The 16,287-nt window shown below is 36.6% G+C and overlaps 1 protein-coding gene and 1 non-coding gene across 2 annotated transcripts in view; one reads left to right on the top strand and one right to left on the bottom strand.

Annotated features, from left to right (window-relative positions):
* Anapc1 (anaphase promoting complex subunit 1) overlaps positions 1 to 16,287 on the top strand; it is a 101,653-nt gene that overhangs the window by 60,069 nt on the left and 25,297 nt on the right. Inside the window, exons 29-39 of the mRNA XM_042695563.1 lie at positions 735 to 969; positions 2,513 to 2,604; positions 4,001 to 4,135; positions 4,283 to 4,365; positions 5,693 to 5,771; positions 6,696 to 6,770; positions 10,028 to 10,104; positions 11,158 to 11,248; positions 11,336 to 11,389; positions 12,633 to 12,826; positions 15,166 to 15,252. Of these exons, the coding sequence (XP_042551497.1) occupies positions 735 to 969; positions 2,513 to 2,604; positions 4,001 to 4,135; positions 4,283 to 4,365; positions 5,693 to 5,771; positions 6,696 to 6,770; positions 10,028 to 10,104; positions 11,158 to 11,248; positions 11,336 to 11,389; positions 12,633 to 12,826; positions 15,166 to 15,252 (1,202 nt within the window). The remainder of the gene's footprint in view (positions 1 to 734; positions 970 to 2,512; positions 2,605 to 4,000; positions 4,136 to 4,282; positions 4,366 to 5,692; positions 5,772 to 6,695; positions 6,771 to 10,027; positions 10,105 to 11,157; positions 11,249 to 11,335; positions 11,390 to 12,632; positions 12,827 to 15,165; positions 15,253 to 16,287) is intronic.
* On the bottom strand, positions 15,585 to 15,692 carry LOC122121401. Its single transcript, XR_006149942.1, has one exon. It is a non-coding gene; the product is annotated as a U6 spliceosomal RNA (small nuclear RNA).

A 16,287-nucleotide genomic window follows, 5' to 3' on the forward strand; every position in this document is an offset into this window, starting at 1 on the left:
TCCTTCCTGGGTCTTGAACTCTGATGCTGTCTCTGGGCTTCTTTTGCTGAAAGTGAGCATTCTACTGCTTGAGCCACAGCGCTACTTCCTCATACTCCTTTTTTTTTGGTCAGTCATAGGGCCTGGGCCTGGGCACTGACCCTCAGCCCTTCAGCTCAAGGCTAGCAGTCTACAACTTGAGCCACAGTGCCACTTCTGGCTTTTTCTGCTTACGTGGTATTGAGGAATCGAACCCAGGGCCTCATGCATGTGAGGCAAACACTCTACCACTGAGCTACCTTGCTAGCCCTCCTCATACTACTTTTTAATAATAGATTTGTGTATCTTCTTTTTTTTTTTTTTGGTTGGTCGTGGGGCCTGAACTCTGGGCCTGGGTGCTGTCCCTCAGCTCTTTAGCTGTAGACTAGCCGCTCTACCACTTGAGCCTCAGCCCCACTTCTGGCTTTTTCTGCTTATGTGGTGCTGAGGAATCGAACCCAGGGCCTCATTGCATGCAAGGCAAGCACTCTATCACTGAGCCACCTTCCCATCCCCATATTTGTGTTATCTTCTGTTTTAACACTTTGCTATTAGATCACTAATGAGACCAAGGACTAGGTATGTTTAGATTGCCACTATCCTCTCAGTGCCTGTCTCGTAAAAGTACTCGGCTGAAAATAGTAGATAGTATTTTATTTAATCTATGCATTTGTTTTGGGATTATTTCTGAAGTTTTATCCTGTTTTCCATTATAGGGCCATGAAATGACAAGCATTGGACTACTACTTGGTGTTTCTGCTGCAAAACTAGGCACAATGGATATGTCAATTACTCGTCTTCTTAGCATTCACATTCCTGCTCTCTTACCCCCAACGTCCACAGAGCTTGATGTGCCTCACAATGTTCAGGTGGCTGCCGTGGTTGGCATTGGCCTTGTGTATCAGGGGACAGCTCACAGACATACTGCGGAAGTCCTGTTGGCTGAAATAGGTAAAGGGTAGTACTTAGTTCTATAGACATACATTTCCATTCCAAATGAGCACAAATTAAAATGATATGAAATTTTAAAGACAAAGTAAAATGCTATATAGTTATGATGATCAAGGAATGATAGCAGTAGGTTATATTAGTACAGAATGATTTTTTGTTGTTGTTGTTGTTGGTTGTAAGGCCTGGACTCTGGGCCTGGGTGCTGTCCCTCAGCACTTCAGCTCAAGACTAGCACTCTACCACTTGAGCCACAGTGCCACTTCCGACTTCTTCTGCTTATGTGGTGTTGAGGAATCGAACCCAGGGCCTCATGCATGCAAAGCAAGCACTCGACCACTGAGCCACCTTCCCAGCCCCACAGAATGATTTTTTAATTGATAAAAACAAATTCCTCCCCCTAAAAAAACCTTCAACTAATATTTTTTATTACTTAAGCTTACAAATAAGCTAGGATACTTACTTTATTTGTATTATAATAGTAGTACTTGAGGTTGCAAGCTTGAATATTTAGTTGGTAAGTCTATTCCTGAGCCCCAGTGATCGTATATGAATATATATTTTATACTACTGCATCTTTATCCTGCCATACCTAGCAATAGCCTAAACTTTAAATTGTTTTGGTTTGTAATTTCCCATTGTTTATTCTTTTGGACAGTAACACTTGAAAGTGATTGATTTCTACAACCTATATTTTTTCCCTCCTGTATGTGTATTTTTAATCATCTCTAGATCAGTGATAAAACCAAATGCAGTATAAATACTTGTTGTACTGTGTTGTTAAGGGAATGACAAGAAAAAAAGTCTATATGTTTAGTGTAGGTAAAGTGTTTTACCCACGGTTGGTTGAATCCTGGATGCAGAACCTATATATATGGAGGGCCAACTGTATCAATGACAGAGTTTAGTTTATAAGTTAGGAACAGTAACATTAACAACAACAATAATAAGATGGAACACTTACAATAATATTTTACAACCACAGTTCCTTAAAAGTTATAAATTTTTGTTTCTGGCTTTCATTTATTATTGGATTGTGCCTAATTGCCAGGAAGTGAAACTGTGAAAAGCAAAACTTTGGTTAATGAGCATTACTGTATTTCACAATGGATTGTTGAAGAAGCATTGTTTTTTGATAAAATTGCCCTTTAATACAATTTTGATCTGTTAGCTCTTGCCACTATAATACTAAACAACCAACTACAAAATTGACCTGGTTGGCTCTGCTTCAAGGCTGTAGATCTGCAGGTCACCTGCTGTGGCGTTTTGCCTCAGGCCTGATAAAGAAATTGACAGAATTGAACCATTCCTGTCAAATTATGTAATACCATAAGTAGTTGAGCTTGAAAATACTCAAAAAGTATCCAGCTTTTTGTATCCAATATACAAGATTTCATGGTGTAGATACCATTTGGGATAATACTATAGTGAGTATACTCATAATGAGTGCATATCTTTTACGCATCCTGGAAGATAGCTCTGTAAAAATGTTTACAAGTTAGGATCTTAAGAGGCTGTCTTGACCTGAGTTGCTCTCTCGTTATAGGGCGGCCTCCTGGTCCTGAAATGGAGTACTGCACTGACAGAGAGTCATACTCTTTAGCTGCTGGCCTGGCCCTGGGCATGGTTTGCTTGGGGGTAAGCAGAGTCTGTACCTTCTTATGCTTCAGTTAGGATATCTGTACGTTGATATGAATAACTTTGACACTTAACTCAAAATGTCATTCTAAATTAAACTAAACTAGACTAAACTTGTTGCCCAGACCTTCTTTCAGTATTTTTCAAAGTACTGTTTGTGAATAAGAAGATGTGAAAGTGACAGCACCTCCCAACAGAAAAGTAGTGAAAGCATGTATGATGGGGAACCTTACAAATCTTCAGTGATTGCTAGAAATAAACCCAAGCCTTTGTTCATTGTTTACCCTATTGAGTTGCTATAGTAACATTTGCTTTGTGAGGTATCAGGTTGTCCTGTCTTTAACTTTGCTAAAGAGACATATACAGAATTATCGGGCTGGGAAGTTGGCTCAGTGGCAGAGCGCTTGCCTTGCATGCCTGAGGCCCTGGGTTCAATTCCTCAGCACCACATAAGCAAAAAGAAAAAAGCCGGAAGTGGCGCTGTGGCTCAAGTGGTAGAGTGCTAGCTTTGAGCTGAAGAGCTGAGGAACAGCGCTCAGGCCCAGAGTTCAGGCCCCACAACCGGACCCAAAAAAAAAAAAAAACAACAAAAAAGAGACATATACAGAATTAGCAAAATTATTTTTAAAATAATTATTTCACTTGGAATATAGTTCCCTTAAAGAAACCTCCAGTACAGTCTGATGGTCAAGAAGGTTCTGATGAATGTGTTTTCTTCTCTGCTCATCTACCCAGTGTTTGGCTGCCTGTTGAGGTTCTGACTTTACATCTCGTATATGAGCTAAAGAGGCATGTGCTATAATGGAAAAGCATCATACTGAGGATTGGGACCTGAATCTTTTGGTCCTGATTACATTATTGTCATTATTAAAGAGCCCCATCGACTGTTGAGCCTTATTTTATATCTAGCCCTGCCATTTAAGAACTTGGTAACCTTGAACTTACGCCTTTTACACATCTCATTCCTAATCTTTAAAATGGGATTCTTGTTAGTAGTGGTTAGGTAGGGCTGTTGAATTAAGTAACTCATGTTCCTGGCATGAAGCAAGCATCTGTAACCATTATTATTATTGTTAATGGAAAAATTCACAAGTGTTCAGGTGTTCATAGATCAGATTACAGTTACTGAAACATTTACTGAAACATGTATGTTTTGAAGCTTTCATGTATTTTATGAAGTGAAAGATAAATATAATTTTATGAGATTGTCACAAATAGTGTGAATATTAACTTGTGAATAAATGTTTATTTGGAATGTAAGCAAAATAAACAAAAATAGAAAAACTAAATTAAAAAAACTGAAATATCTTGCTTTGAAGTTAGTTCTTTGTCATAAGTATGTGTTACAGATTTCTTCTACAGGATTTCTTTTCATGTCTGTTACTTTGTTTTCCAGCATGGTAGTAATTTGATAGGTATGTCTGATCTCAATGTGCCTGAGCAGCTGTATCAGTACATGGTTGGAGGTCATAGGCGCTTTCAAATTGGAATGCACAGGGAGAAACATAAGTCCCCAAGTTACCAAATCAAAGTAAGTTCAAATCAGAGTAACACAGGTAAATGCCAGAAGATAAAAACTTAATTTAACATTTGTAAATATACTCATTGTTAAGCATAGGCTGGTGCTGGTGTTCAGAAATTTTTATAACTCTTACATAAATACCTTTTCTTTGAACAGGAAGGAGATACCATAAATGTGGATGTGACTTGCCCAGGTGCAACTCTAGCTTTGGCTATGATCTACTTAAAAACCAATAACAGGTATTTGCACCTAAATTTGTCCCTTACCATGACTCTGTGACATGCTTTCTGACCTGAAATTATTTGTGTGTTATCTCTTCTTTGCTGGAGCAGCTTGATGTCCACCCTCCCTAAATCAGTTCTGCTGATTTTATCTAGAAAGAAAATGTTTATCTAGAATTTATACATTTGGCTATATTAATGCTATTTGACACCAAAATCCAAAATCCAGGAATCCTTAGTTCTCTTATATCACATGGCATAGTATTTTTATAAAATCTATGCCTATCCTGCTTGTACTTTAAATCATTGTTAGATTACCTGCAGTATGTAATATTATATAAATGTCTATCCTATTTTATTGTTTATGGAATAATGACAGAAAAAAAGACTGGGTGCCAGTGGCTCATACCTGTAATCCTAGTTATTCAGGAGGTTGATCTGAAGATTGTGGTTCAGAGCCAGCCCAGGGAGGAAATTCTGTGAGACTCTTTATCTCCAATTAACCACCAAAAATCTGGAAGCTGTGTGGCTCAAGTAGTACATTGTGAGCCTGGAGCAAAGAAAAATCTCAGGGGCAGTGCCTTAAGCCCTGAGTTCAAGCCTCAGGACCAGCACAAGAAAAAACAAAAGAAAAAAGACTATATGTTTAATATACTTACAGGTTTTTTTCTCCCTCTAAATATTTTCAAAAGAATGCAGAATTCAAGGATATAATTGCTGTTTTCTTTTTATGTGGTTTGTAATTAATGTCACCGCCACAACAATGGTGCCTGTTTCTTTTCATTCATTTTGCATTTCTTTGTGAAGGTTTGGTGAAATCCAAAGTAGTTTCCACTTATAAAAATGGTATCTACTTAGTTCCAAAGCTTTTCTAATGACTAAACCTACCTTCCCAGTCTCCTGTAAGCTTAACATTTGAAAGTAGGTTTTTGGCATTTGTTACTATCTTTTGCATAGAGGAATACATTGTGTAGAAGATATATACAATGTTTTGATAAGTTTTAGTTAAAAAAAATACTCGAGGTTTATGAAACCTCAGTATTCGGAGTTCATCCTTTTAGAAAAGTTATGTAAAGAATTATCAAAGTAATAGAAATATATATTCATCTATTATTTCTATGAATGTGTATGTTGGAGATATTTCATTGAGCAAAACAAAACTTTGGTTGATCCATCTGCCCTCAACAGAACTACGTAAGTCATAAAACGTACATTATATTAGTGAGTTGAATAAAACAGGTTGATTGGCAATGTGAGAATAAAGGGTTTGAAATAAATCTTGAGACTCTTGTTTACATTGTCCTGTCCTTAAGCACTAACCTTCACTGCTGGCTCCCACCAACAGATCCATTGCCGATTGGCTCCGTGCTCCTGATACCATGTACTTGCTGGACTTTGTGAAACCAGAATTTCTTTTGCTTAGGGTATGGTGCTTTGTGGTTTTTCATTCCTGATAACTTGTCAAACTTAACTTGTGACCGTGTAATGTTCTTTTGAAACTTAACAAATTTAACTTTAGGAGTTTTAGAAAGGGTGATCTTGTGATTGTGTAATGTTTTTTTGAAACTTAACAAATTTAACTTTAGAAAGGGTGATCATGTGTGTATATATAATATTTAGAATGACATTTCAGCTTCTCAAATTATTATGTAAAATGTCCTAAAAAGCAAAACTAGAATTTTACTGTTTTATTTTACAGCTTAAAAATTATGATTAATGCTGATAAGGATAATAAGGACAATAGCTATTTGTCAATTACCTGAATTTTTTTGTTTGTTCTTTTTTAATACCTAAACTTACTATGGTGAAACTTATAAATTATCATGTGCAGACAGAGATACAATTCTTGCCTTTTGTGATTTTTTTTTTTGGGGGGGGGGGGTCCGTCGTGGGGCCTGAACTCTGGGCCTGGGAGCTGTCCCTCAGCTTCTCAGCTCAAGGCTAGCACTCTACCACTTGAGCCACAGCACCACTTCTGGCTTTTTCTTTTTGCTTATGTGGTGCTGAGGAATTGAACCCAGTGCCTCAGGCATGCAAGGCAAGCTCTCTACCACTGAGCCACCTTCCCAGCCCTGTGATTTAAAAAAAAAAAAAAAATAGAATTTTTCTTTTATCAGCAAATGAAAAATCTCCAGTCCTTAATGATGGTCAACTTGGTTTTAGTTTTAATTTTTTTAATACTGAGTCTGTATTTTAATGAATAGCTTAAGTAGATGCTATATACTTAGTTGGTTTTCTAAATTGTCATCAGCGAGGATCTGATTATTAGTGACCTTAATAATACCAGTGTTACAAAATTTATGCACTTTGCCTGCTCTAATTAATTTCATTTGTGATTCATTTTTAAGACACTTGCACGATGCTTGATTCTGTGGGATGATATTTTACCAAATTCCAAGTGGGTTGACAGCAATGTTCCTCAAGTAAGTACAAATTACACATACACACAAACACACACACACACACACACACACACACACACACTGTATTGGGGTTTGTACTCATACTTGCTCATCTTGCTTTCTTGGCTGTCATTCTATCATTTAAACAACATCTCTAGTCCTACTCTTATTTAGAGATAGAGTATCCTGAATTTTTCTGCCTGGGCTGGCCTTGGATTGTCATCATCTTAATCTCAGCCATCCGAGAAATGTAGGATTATAGGTATGAGCCATTAGTGCTCAGCAATCTTATGTTTTAATAACATAAATTTTTTTGTAGGATTTTTCAAGACTTTATAAAATATTTTCTCTTGTGAAGGAAATTTAATCAAACCATCTCTTTTGAAGAGAAAAAGTTTCATTTTAATATTATATTCTGAATACTATTACATTTTGGCCCTGCTTCTCTAGAGATAAAGGTGGTTTGTGTGAGTGTGTGTGTGTGTGTGTGTGTGTGTGTGTGTGTGAGTGTGTGAGTGTGTCAGTCTTGGGGCTTGAACTCAGGGCGTAGGCACTGTCCCTAAGCTTCCTTCACTGAAGGCTAGCACTCTACCACTTGAGCTACAGTGCCCCTTCCTGCTTTTTCTGTTTATGTGGTACTGAGGAATGGAACCCAGTGCTTCATGAATGCTAGGCAAGCACGCTACCACTAAGCCACATTCCCAGCCCCTAAAGGATTTTTAAATATTAAACACACTAAAGTCTTGTAAAAGTTTTTAATTTTATTTTTTTGGAGGTAGTAGGAATTGAACACAGGATCTTGAACCATGCTCTTCTCTCTTTTGTATTGGTGATTTTACAAGTGGGATTTTGCTTTATACCAAGGTCAACTTAGGCTACAGTCCTTTTACTTGTAGTTCCCTGCGTTACTGGAGGTGACAGGCATGCCATTTCACTCAGGCATTCATTGAGGTGGAGTCTCTTGAACTTTTATGCCTAGGCTGACTTTGAACCCTGATCTTTTGATCTCTATTTAACAAGTAGATAAGATTATAGGTTCAAGCTCCATACCTAGCTAAAACAGTTTTGAGGTTTTTTAATTTTTTTATTTTATTTTTGTACTGGGTCTGGGATTTTATTGTAGGGCCTGGCACTGTCCCTGAGCTTCTTTCACTCAAGACTAGCACTCTATTACTTGAGCCACACAACTCCCCTTCTGGTTTTTTTTTTTTTGATGATTAATTGGAGATAAGTGTCTCACGGACTTTCTTGCCTGGGCTGGCTTAGAACCATGATCCTCAGATTTTAGTCTCCTGAGTAGCTAGGATTCCAGGTGTGAGCCACTGGTGTCTAGCTAGTTTTAGTATTTTTATTCTAATTAAATAAATATTTATCTAAGGTATTACTTTAATCTGTGATAATTTTATATCATCTATACCACAGTTTTTGTTTGTTTGTTTGTTTTTTGTGGTTGTGGGGCTTGAACTTTGGGCCTGAGCGCTGTCTCTCAGCTCTTCAGTTCAAGGCTAGTGCTCTACCACCTGAGCCACAGTGCCACTTCTAGTTTTCTAGTAGTTTATTGGAGATAAGAGTCTCATGTACTTTTCCTGCCCCACGACTGGCTTTGAACCCGGACTGGCTTTGAACTGTGATCCTCTGTGCTCAGTCTCCTGAGTAGCTAGGATTATAGGTATGAGCCATGGGCGCCCAGCAGTTTGTTTTAATTATATAAAAGTGTATTTATTAAGTAAGCCAATTATAGTAGTTAAATATAAGCAGATTGTTTGGTGCCAGATGTGGTGGTACCTGCATGTAGACACTACTGTGTATGAATGTTATAATCAGGTTACACATGCTTATATAGATTCTTCAGAATGTCATTCAATTTCTGAATAAATAACATTTTAAATTAAGAATAAAGTCTGGAAAGGAAAAAAGGAAGGGAGTTAGCCTTTATTATACAATCAACACAATTTCTTACCTTGCTGAGATATTAAAGAGCAAAGGTATTATACATTTAACATTGGTCTATATTCAGTACATAAAAATACTGGTGTTTATTGGTTTCTTAGAGAAAGCATTCTGAAATGTTACTCTCAATAACCTTAAAAAAGTATCAGAAAAATAAATCTTTAACTTGTATATATTTGCATTTATGTATTTAAAAATAACCTTTTGTTTTTTATTTTTTAAGAGAAAAGGACTAAATCTTTCCTTTGTTGTTAAAGCTAGGTTTTCTGCACACAAATATGATAAATTACTGTCCACTATCTGTAATAAAAGGAAAGAGATGCCTTTCTAAACTTGAATTACAGATTACCATATTCACAGCTTAGTTTAGCTAGAGTTAGCCTTGGGGCTAACTTTATCTTAGTTGGTCAGGTTTAATGCCACACGTGTCTCATCCAGAGTATTTGTCTCAGACCTGATGGTGGTTCCTGTTCCTGTTCTAGCTACTCAGAAAGATACGACCTGGAAGATCATAGTTCAAGTCCAACCTGACTAGCACAGTCCTTAGTTAATTCCATTTCCAGTTAACCAGCAAAAAAGTTGGACAAGTCTTTTCCTCTGATTAGAATCTTCTCCAGATGTTTTTGTTTTTGTTTTCTTTTTCCTTTTTTTTTTTTTTCCCCCCCGTCAGTCCTGGGGTTAAACACTGGGCCTGGCTTGGGCGCTGTCCCTGTACTCTTCAACTCAAGGTGAGCACTCTTTTGCTTGACCCACAGTGACACTTCTGGTTTTCTAGTGGTTTATTGGAGATAAGAGTCTTACTGACTTTCCTGCCCGGGCTGGCTTTGAATGGTGTTCCTCAGATCTCAGCCTCCTGAGTAGCTAGGATTACAGGTGTGAGCCACTGGCGCCCGGCTTTTGTTTTCCTTTTCTACTTCTTCTCACCTGCTCTAGATCTATAGGTGTCATCTTTGTATTTCATTTGATAAGTATGAAATGTTACTCCTCTTTTAATTCAGAATCTTCTGAAGTCCTCTTTTTTGTATTTATTCAATCTAGTTCTGTACCCTCTCCTCCCTCTCCAGTTTCAGGGTCAAACTCAATGTTTTGTGAATTTGAGGCAAGTGTTATACCTTGAACTACAACCCCAGCCTTGCTCACTTCTTATTTACCTCATTTTAGATTTGAAACTTGATCATCCTTAATATTGTTAAAATATAAGCCTTCAAATAGAAATGGTTTTATAAAGCTTCTTCTATGTAAATATAGCACTAACAGATGTTATTTTTCAAATTATGTATTTAATTAGGACATTAATATTCAAGTGTTCTTGAATTTTGTCTTAACAGATTATAAGAGAAAATAGTATTTCCTTGAGTGAAATTGAATTGCCCTGCTCAGAGGATTTGAATTTGGAAACTTTGTCGTAAGTAGTATCAATAGATAAAAAAAATTATCTTTCCTATCGTCTATCGTGTAAATAAATTAAAATACAGGAGTGCTATTGTCCTTATGTAAACCCCCATATTTTTGCCATTGTTTTTCATATGTCCACAAAATTGACTTGTTTATTTTAATTTTTTTTTTTGGGGGGGTCCGGTCATGGGGCCTGAACTCTGGGCCTGGGCGCTGTCCCTCAGCTCTTCAGCTCAAGGCTAGCACTCTATCACTTGAGCCACAGCGCCACTTCGGCTTTTTTCTTTTTGCTTATGTGGTGCTGAGGAATCGAACCCAGGGCCTCATGCATGCAAGGCAAGCACTCTACCACTGAACCACCTTCCCAGCCCCTGACTTGTTTATTTATTTATTTGTTTGTTTGTTTTATTTTTTTTGGGTCCAGTCGTGGGGCCTGAACTCTGGGCCTGGGCGCTGTCCCTCAGCTCTTCAGCTCAAGGCTAGCGCTCTACCACTTGAGCCACAGTGCCACTTCCGGCTTTTTTCTTTTTGCTTATGTGGTGCTGAGGAATCGAACCCAGGGCCTCGAGCATGCAAGGCAAGCGCTCTACCACTGAGCAACCTTCCCAGCCCCCTGACTTGTTTATTTTAAAACAGTGTAAATCTCTTGTTCTCAAAAACAGTATTGAAGATATTGACTTGTGTACTCTCTTTCATATTTTACATTTAGAAAATGGGCAAGGATTTTTAAACATTGTCCTTTCTTAACAGTGTAAAGCAAGAAGTGGACTTCATCAATATAGTCTTGTGGTGCTTCTGCTAAAAAAATATACAGAAATCTACTTAGTGGTTAAAGACACACTTGAGGCATTTCCAGAAAGATAGGAACTAGTTAGCATGAATATTTGTTATTTCTATTCCAAGGTAATAGATGATAATGAATTTTTTGTTGTTGTTGAAGGGGACTTGAACTCAGTATCTGGAGCTTTCACGCATTGGCTGACACTCTACCACTTGAGCCCCTGATAATGAATTTTAAAGAAAAACAATGACAGTATTAACTTTCTCATACTCTTGTTTTCAGCCAAGCTCATGTCTACATAATTGCAGGAGCCTGTTTATCTCTCGGTTTTCGATTTGCTGGATCAGAAAATTTGTCAGCATTTAACTGTTTGGTAAGAACCATCTTGGTTTATTCTGCTCTATTTTCTTTCTATCATCACCTTAAGATGGTTCTTCTAATTTTCAATTTTCTTTTTCAGCATAAATTTGCAAAAGATTTTATGACTTATTTGTCTGCACCAAATGCTTCTGTAGTAAGTCTTTTTTATGTTTCTCTTTGGGAATAAATTAAACCTGAAAAAAAGTTACTGATTTTCCTATTATTTGTATGTTTGATCAAATGTCTATTATTTGAGTTTAAAATGGGAGATTTGAAGCATTGGCTCATTTCTGTATTTTTGTTCTGGGATATTAATTTGGTGAGGATTTAGTTATAGTCTTTTGAAATGAGTAAATGAGAAAGTTTATAGCATTCAATGACTTTATGTTCTGTCTCAGTACTGAATGTTGGAAAGTTTTCTTTAAGAATTAGTATTTAGGGAAGGTTTAGCTGTTCTTGAATCATTATTGCTCTGATGACAGGAAGACAGGACCATTCTTGCACATTGGAGCTAGCAAAATGCCTACAAAATATTTCTTGTGCATGAAGATTGCCTTTATTTAATATTATATAATATACTATTAAAAAGTTAAGATTACTTTGTAGAGTAATGTCTGAATTTCATTTGGGAAAATATATACAAAGGGAAAAAATTCAGAGAAAAATATCCAAATGTTAAATGCCTATTCTTACTGTGTGGTATAATTTGAAAATATTTTTTTCTTTTTTGATACTTACTAGTTTGAATTTTCTACATTGAACTCCTATTTCTTTTTTTTTTTTTTTTTTTTTTAAATTTTATTTTATTTTATTTGAGAACATACTGTACAGAGGGGTTACAATTACATGGGCAGGATAATGCATACATTTCTTACCAAGCATTGCATCCTCCTCCTTTGTTTACCCTTCACCTCCCTTCCCAGCCTCCCCCCTCCCTCCCACCCAATCATACCCCCCTCCCCCCCCCCCCCACCGACATTGTAAAGCTGGTTTTGACATGACATTTTGTACTTCTCATTGTTGCAACAGGTCCACCTGAATCCTTAAACGACTTGTTTGTCCCCGTCTCCTCCACATGTTATACTGACATCAAATATAGTGAAAGCAGGGGTTACACTGTGGGGGAGGGACATACAAAGCAACAAAGAAATAATCTTATAAATGCATTAGAAACACATGCATGAAAGAAACAAAAACATTAAAATACATATTTGAGGTTTTGTTTTCCTAACATCACATTATCTGACTTTGAACTCCTATTTCTTAATCAGGGAAAAGATTTATTTTACATTTTTTAAAAAAAGAATCAAATATAGGCTTTTCCAAATGGCCATTCAGTTGTAGTAATGAGAAAGTGTGACAGTAGTTATAATAATATCATGTTTTTGTGTTACTAGACAGGTCCTTACAACCTGGAAACATGCCTGAGTGTGGTGCTGCTGTCTCTCTCTATGGTAATGGCTGGCTCTGGGAACCTAAAGGTTCTGCAGCTTTGTCGTTTCCTACACATGAAAACAGGTGGTGAAATGAACTACGGTTTTCACTTAGCTCATCACATGGCCCTTGGACTTCTGTTTTTAGGAGGAGGAAGGTAAAGAAATATGTATTTATTTCTTAATAAAAATATCTCATGCGTAAGATCTATAAAAGCAATGTAGCTATTTTTTTCCTCCCCCAAAGTTTTTCTATTCTTTTATTCTTGCATTATCATGTAAATGTTGGAATTTGTCAATTTTCATTCTAAATAATATGATAAAAAAATGGATTAGAGGGCTGGCAGTGTGGCTTAAATACAGAGTGAGCTTAAGGCCCTGAGTTCAAACACTAGTACTGCCAAGAAGAGGAGCAATAAAAGTTATCTTGGGGCTTGGAATGTGGCTCAAGGATAGACAGTCTGTCTTAACAAGCACAGGCCCTGAATTTAGTACTGCCAAAAGTAAAGATTGTAATTGTATTTATTCTATGTATCAGCTTGAGGGAAGTTAAGTCTGTTGAGTTTTTATAATCTGTGACTGGTTTGTTCATTTGATTAGCTCTTGTGTATGGGAATAGGCTTTTCCTTTTATGACTGGACTTATAATTAGAAGTCACTTTTTCAGAATTGTAAAAATAAGATTTTAAGGTAAGTGTGCATTTTTTATCTCTTTTTATTTAGAATTAAGAGTAGTTGAAGAAATGGTATAAAAATTCTTGTCTACTTTGTGAATTTTTTGAATGTTTTCCTTTCAAAACAAGCCTGTTTTTTACTTTATGCTTTTAATCCCTCATCTATTATTCACATGGTATGAGTCTATTTATCCTTTTTTCATATGGACTAGATTTCCTCCCTTTCTGGTCCAGCCTTTTCAGTAACTTTTGGCTTTTCAGAAGTTATATGTACTCTTTAATGTTTTAATTTATCACAACATAGCTTACCCATTGTGTTTGACCCATCAGCTTTTAACATTAACATCTTAAATTCAATTTTGAATTTTAGTTTATCAAGATATCACAGAGAAAAGGGGCCTATTCTTTGCACATGCTGGAGTAGATACTTATCTTCGCTTTTTTTTTGGTACCGGACGTGGGGTCTGAACGTGGCCTGGGCATTGTCCTTGGGCTTTTTATGCAAGCCTACTGCTCTACCACTTGAGCCACAGCTTCACTTTTGGCTTTTTTGGTGGTTTATTTGGAGTCTCACAAAAAGAGTCTTACAACTTTTTTGCTCAGGTTGGCTTTGAACCCCAGTCCTCAGATCCCACTTTCCTGAGTAGCTAAGATTATAGGTATGAGCCATCTGTACCAGGCTCTTTGCTTAAAATTTTGAAATTTCTTCTTAGCTCATTAACTATTTGAGTATGTTGGATGCTAAACTCTTATTTAATAATTTCAATTATTTGAAAAGGTACAAGAAAGATTTGAACATGTATATATATAAGTATGTAAAATATATGTTTATGCAGAATAGATACAAAGGTGGTTTAAGGTGTTGTTTTGTAGCATATTCACTTCAAAATATTTGTAAGAAAATCTGTGAACTACTTACTAAAATAAACCAGAAAAATTCAACAGATTCTTTACTAAGAGAATATGATGTTTGTAGAAAAACCTTATCATATTTATAAGAAAAAAATGATTTGTATTTGAGGGAATATTTGTAACTTTGGCCTTAACTCCATCATTTTAAAGGAATATTCATGTTTACAAAAACAGAAAACAATGTTTAAGGTATCATATAAAGAGCTCTGTATTTTAAAAGGAACCTAGAATATGGAGGCATATTTTATACAAGGTTATCAGTATTTTTAATTTCTAAGATTACAGTTCTCACTATTATGCTATTTTAGGTTAGTATCTTGCATATTAATTCAGGAATTGAATTAATGATTCAAGAATTGAATTTGTTGGATGTTGCTTCTGCCTTAAAAAGGACATGATCTTATCTTGAAAGAGCTTAAGGTCTAAAGAAAAATAAAACATTCACACCATTGACACTATTGTATTAAACAAAGCATCTGACCCTGGTATAACGCCACACAAACCTCTACTTTTCTCTCAGCAATGTTTTGAGGCTGGGCATGGTGGCATGAGCCTATTGTCTGAGCTACTTGGGAGGCTAAGATAAGGAGAATAACTGGTGCAGGCTATCAGGCAAAAAAAAAATTGTGAGATATTGTCTCACAGATAGAAAGCCTGGGCATAGTGGTATGTACCTGTTTTTGCAGCTTACAGAAAGAAGTGTAAACATGGAAGATTGTGGCCCAGATTGACATGTTCAAAAATTGAGACCTTATCTCAAAAATAATCAAAGCAAAATAGAACCAAATGTTTTCTGCCTAAATGTGCCTAACGAACTCTCTCTGTTCAAACCCCAGTACCACCAAAACAATAATGCCTTGAAGTTATGCACAGAAGGAAATTAATAATTTCTGTTTCTAATTTGCTTTGCAGGTACTCTTTGAGCACATCAAACTCTTCCATTGCTGCTCTTCTCTGTGCTCTTTACCCACATTTCCCAGCTCATAGCACTGACAACCGGTGAGTCTTAACAATTCAGTCTTCAACCTGGCATTTTCTCCAGTTCTTTAAGGAGATAATTGTTTTGTATTTTTGTTTCAATTTCCAGATTAGCATTGTTTTGTTCTTTTGTTCTTGAGCTTATTTCCACAATTAAATTTTTTTTTTTTATTGAGGGGTTACAATTACATGGGCAAGATAATGAGTACATTTCTTATCAATCATTGTAGCCTCCTCCTTTGTTTCCCATCCCTTCCCATCCTCCCCCCGCACTCCCACCCAATCCTCCTCCCCCCCACACCAAAGTTGTAAAGTTCGTTTTTCCACATAACGACTTGTACATCTCATTGTTGGAAAATATGGAACGCTTCACGAATTTGTGTGTCATCCTTGCGCAAGGGCCATGCTAATCTTCTCTGTATCCGTTCCAATTTTAGTATATGTGCTGCCGAAGCAAGCACCACAATTAAATTCTTTAAAAAATATTTCTTATAAAGTTGTAGACTACAAGACAACTTTAAATATTTGATATTTACCAGTTTCCACTAACCCAGGCCTGTAGAATTGTAGTAAAATGAGAAAAAGGGCATATTATCTTTAGGGATAAATTTATCAGCAAGGTAGCCAAGGAAAGAGCCAGATGCTACCTCTTCTGCTATAATTGTTTAATTCAAGATTAAAGAGATTGATGAATTTCCTCTTTTTTGAGAAACCGTGTATGTATGGAAGAGACATAATGCAAAAAAAAATCCTTAAGGGTTTAGAAGTGGCAATCAACATGACATCAAATCATACAGGGGCAGTCGAATTGCAAAGAAACTTTGCTTTTAAGAGCAGAGTGACTTCCTTATCCCCAGAAGTGACCAGTCAGAGCAGAGCACTTTTCACCTAGAGGGGAAGGGAAGGAAACAATTTCTCATAAGTGACATCTCTGATAACCACTGTGCTAACGATGGCATCCCTGTTGTCTATTTAGAGAAGGGCCAGAGTACTTAAGAAACATGACTGCTTTACAAAATAGCCTGATCTCAAATCCAGAGTGCCAGCAGGTAGAAT

This window comes from Dipodomys spectabilis, unplaced genomic scaffold (genome assembly GCF_019054845.1).
Source record: "Dipodomys spectabilis isolate Male_0828 unplaced genomic scaffold, ASM1905484v1 ptg000187l, whole genome shotgun sequence".
NCBI classification, from domain to species: Eukaryota; Metazoa; Chordata; class Mammalia; order Rodentia; family Heteromyidae; genus Dipodomys; species Dipodomys spectabilis.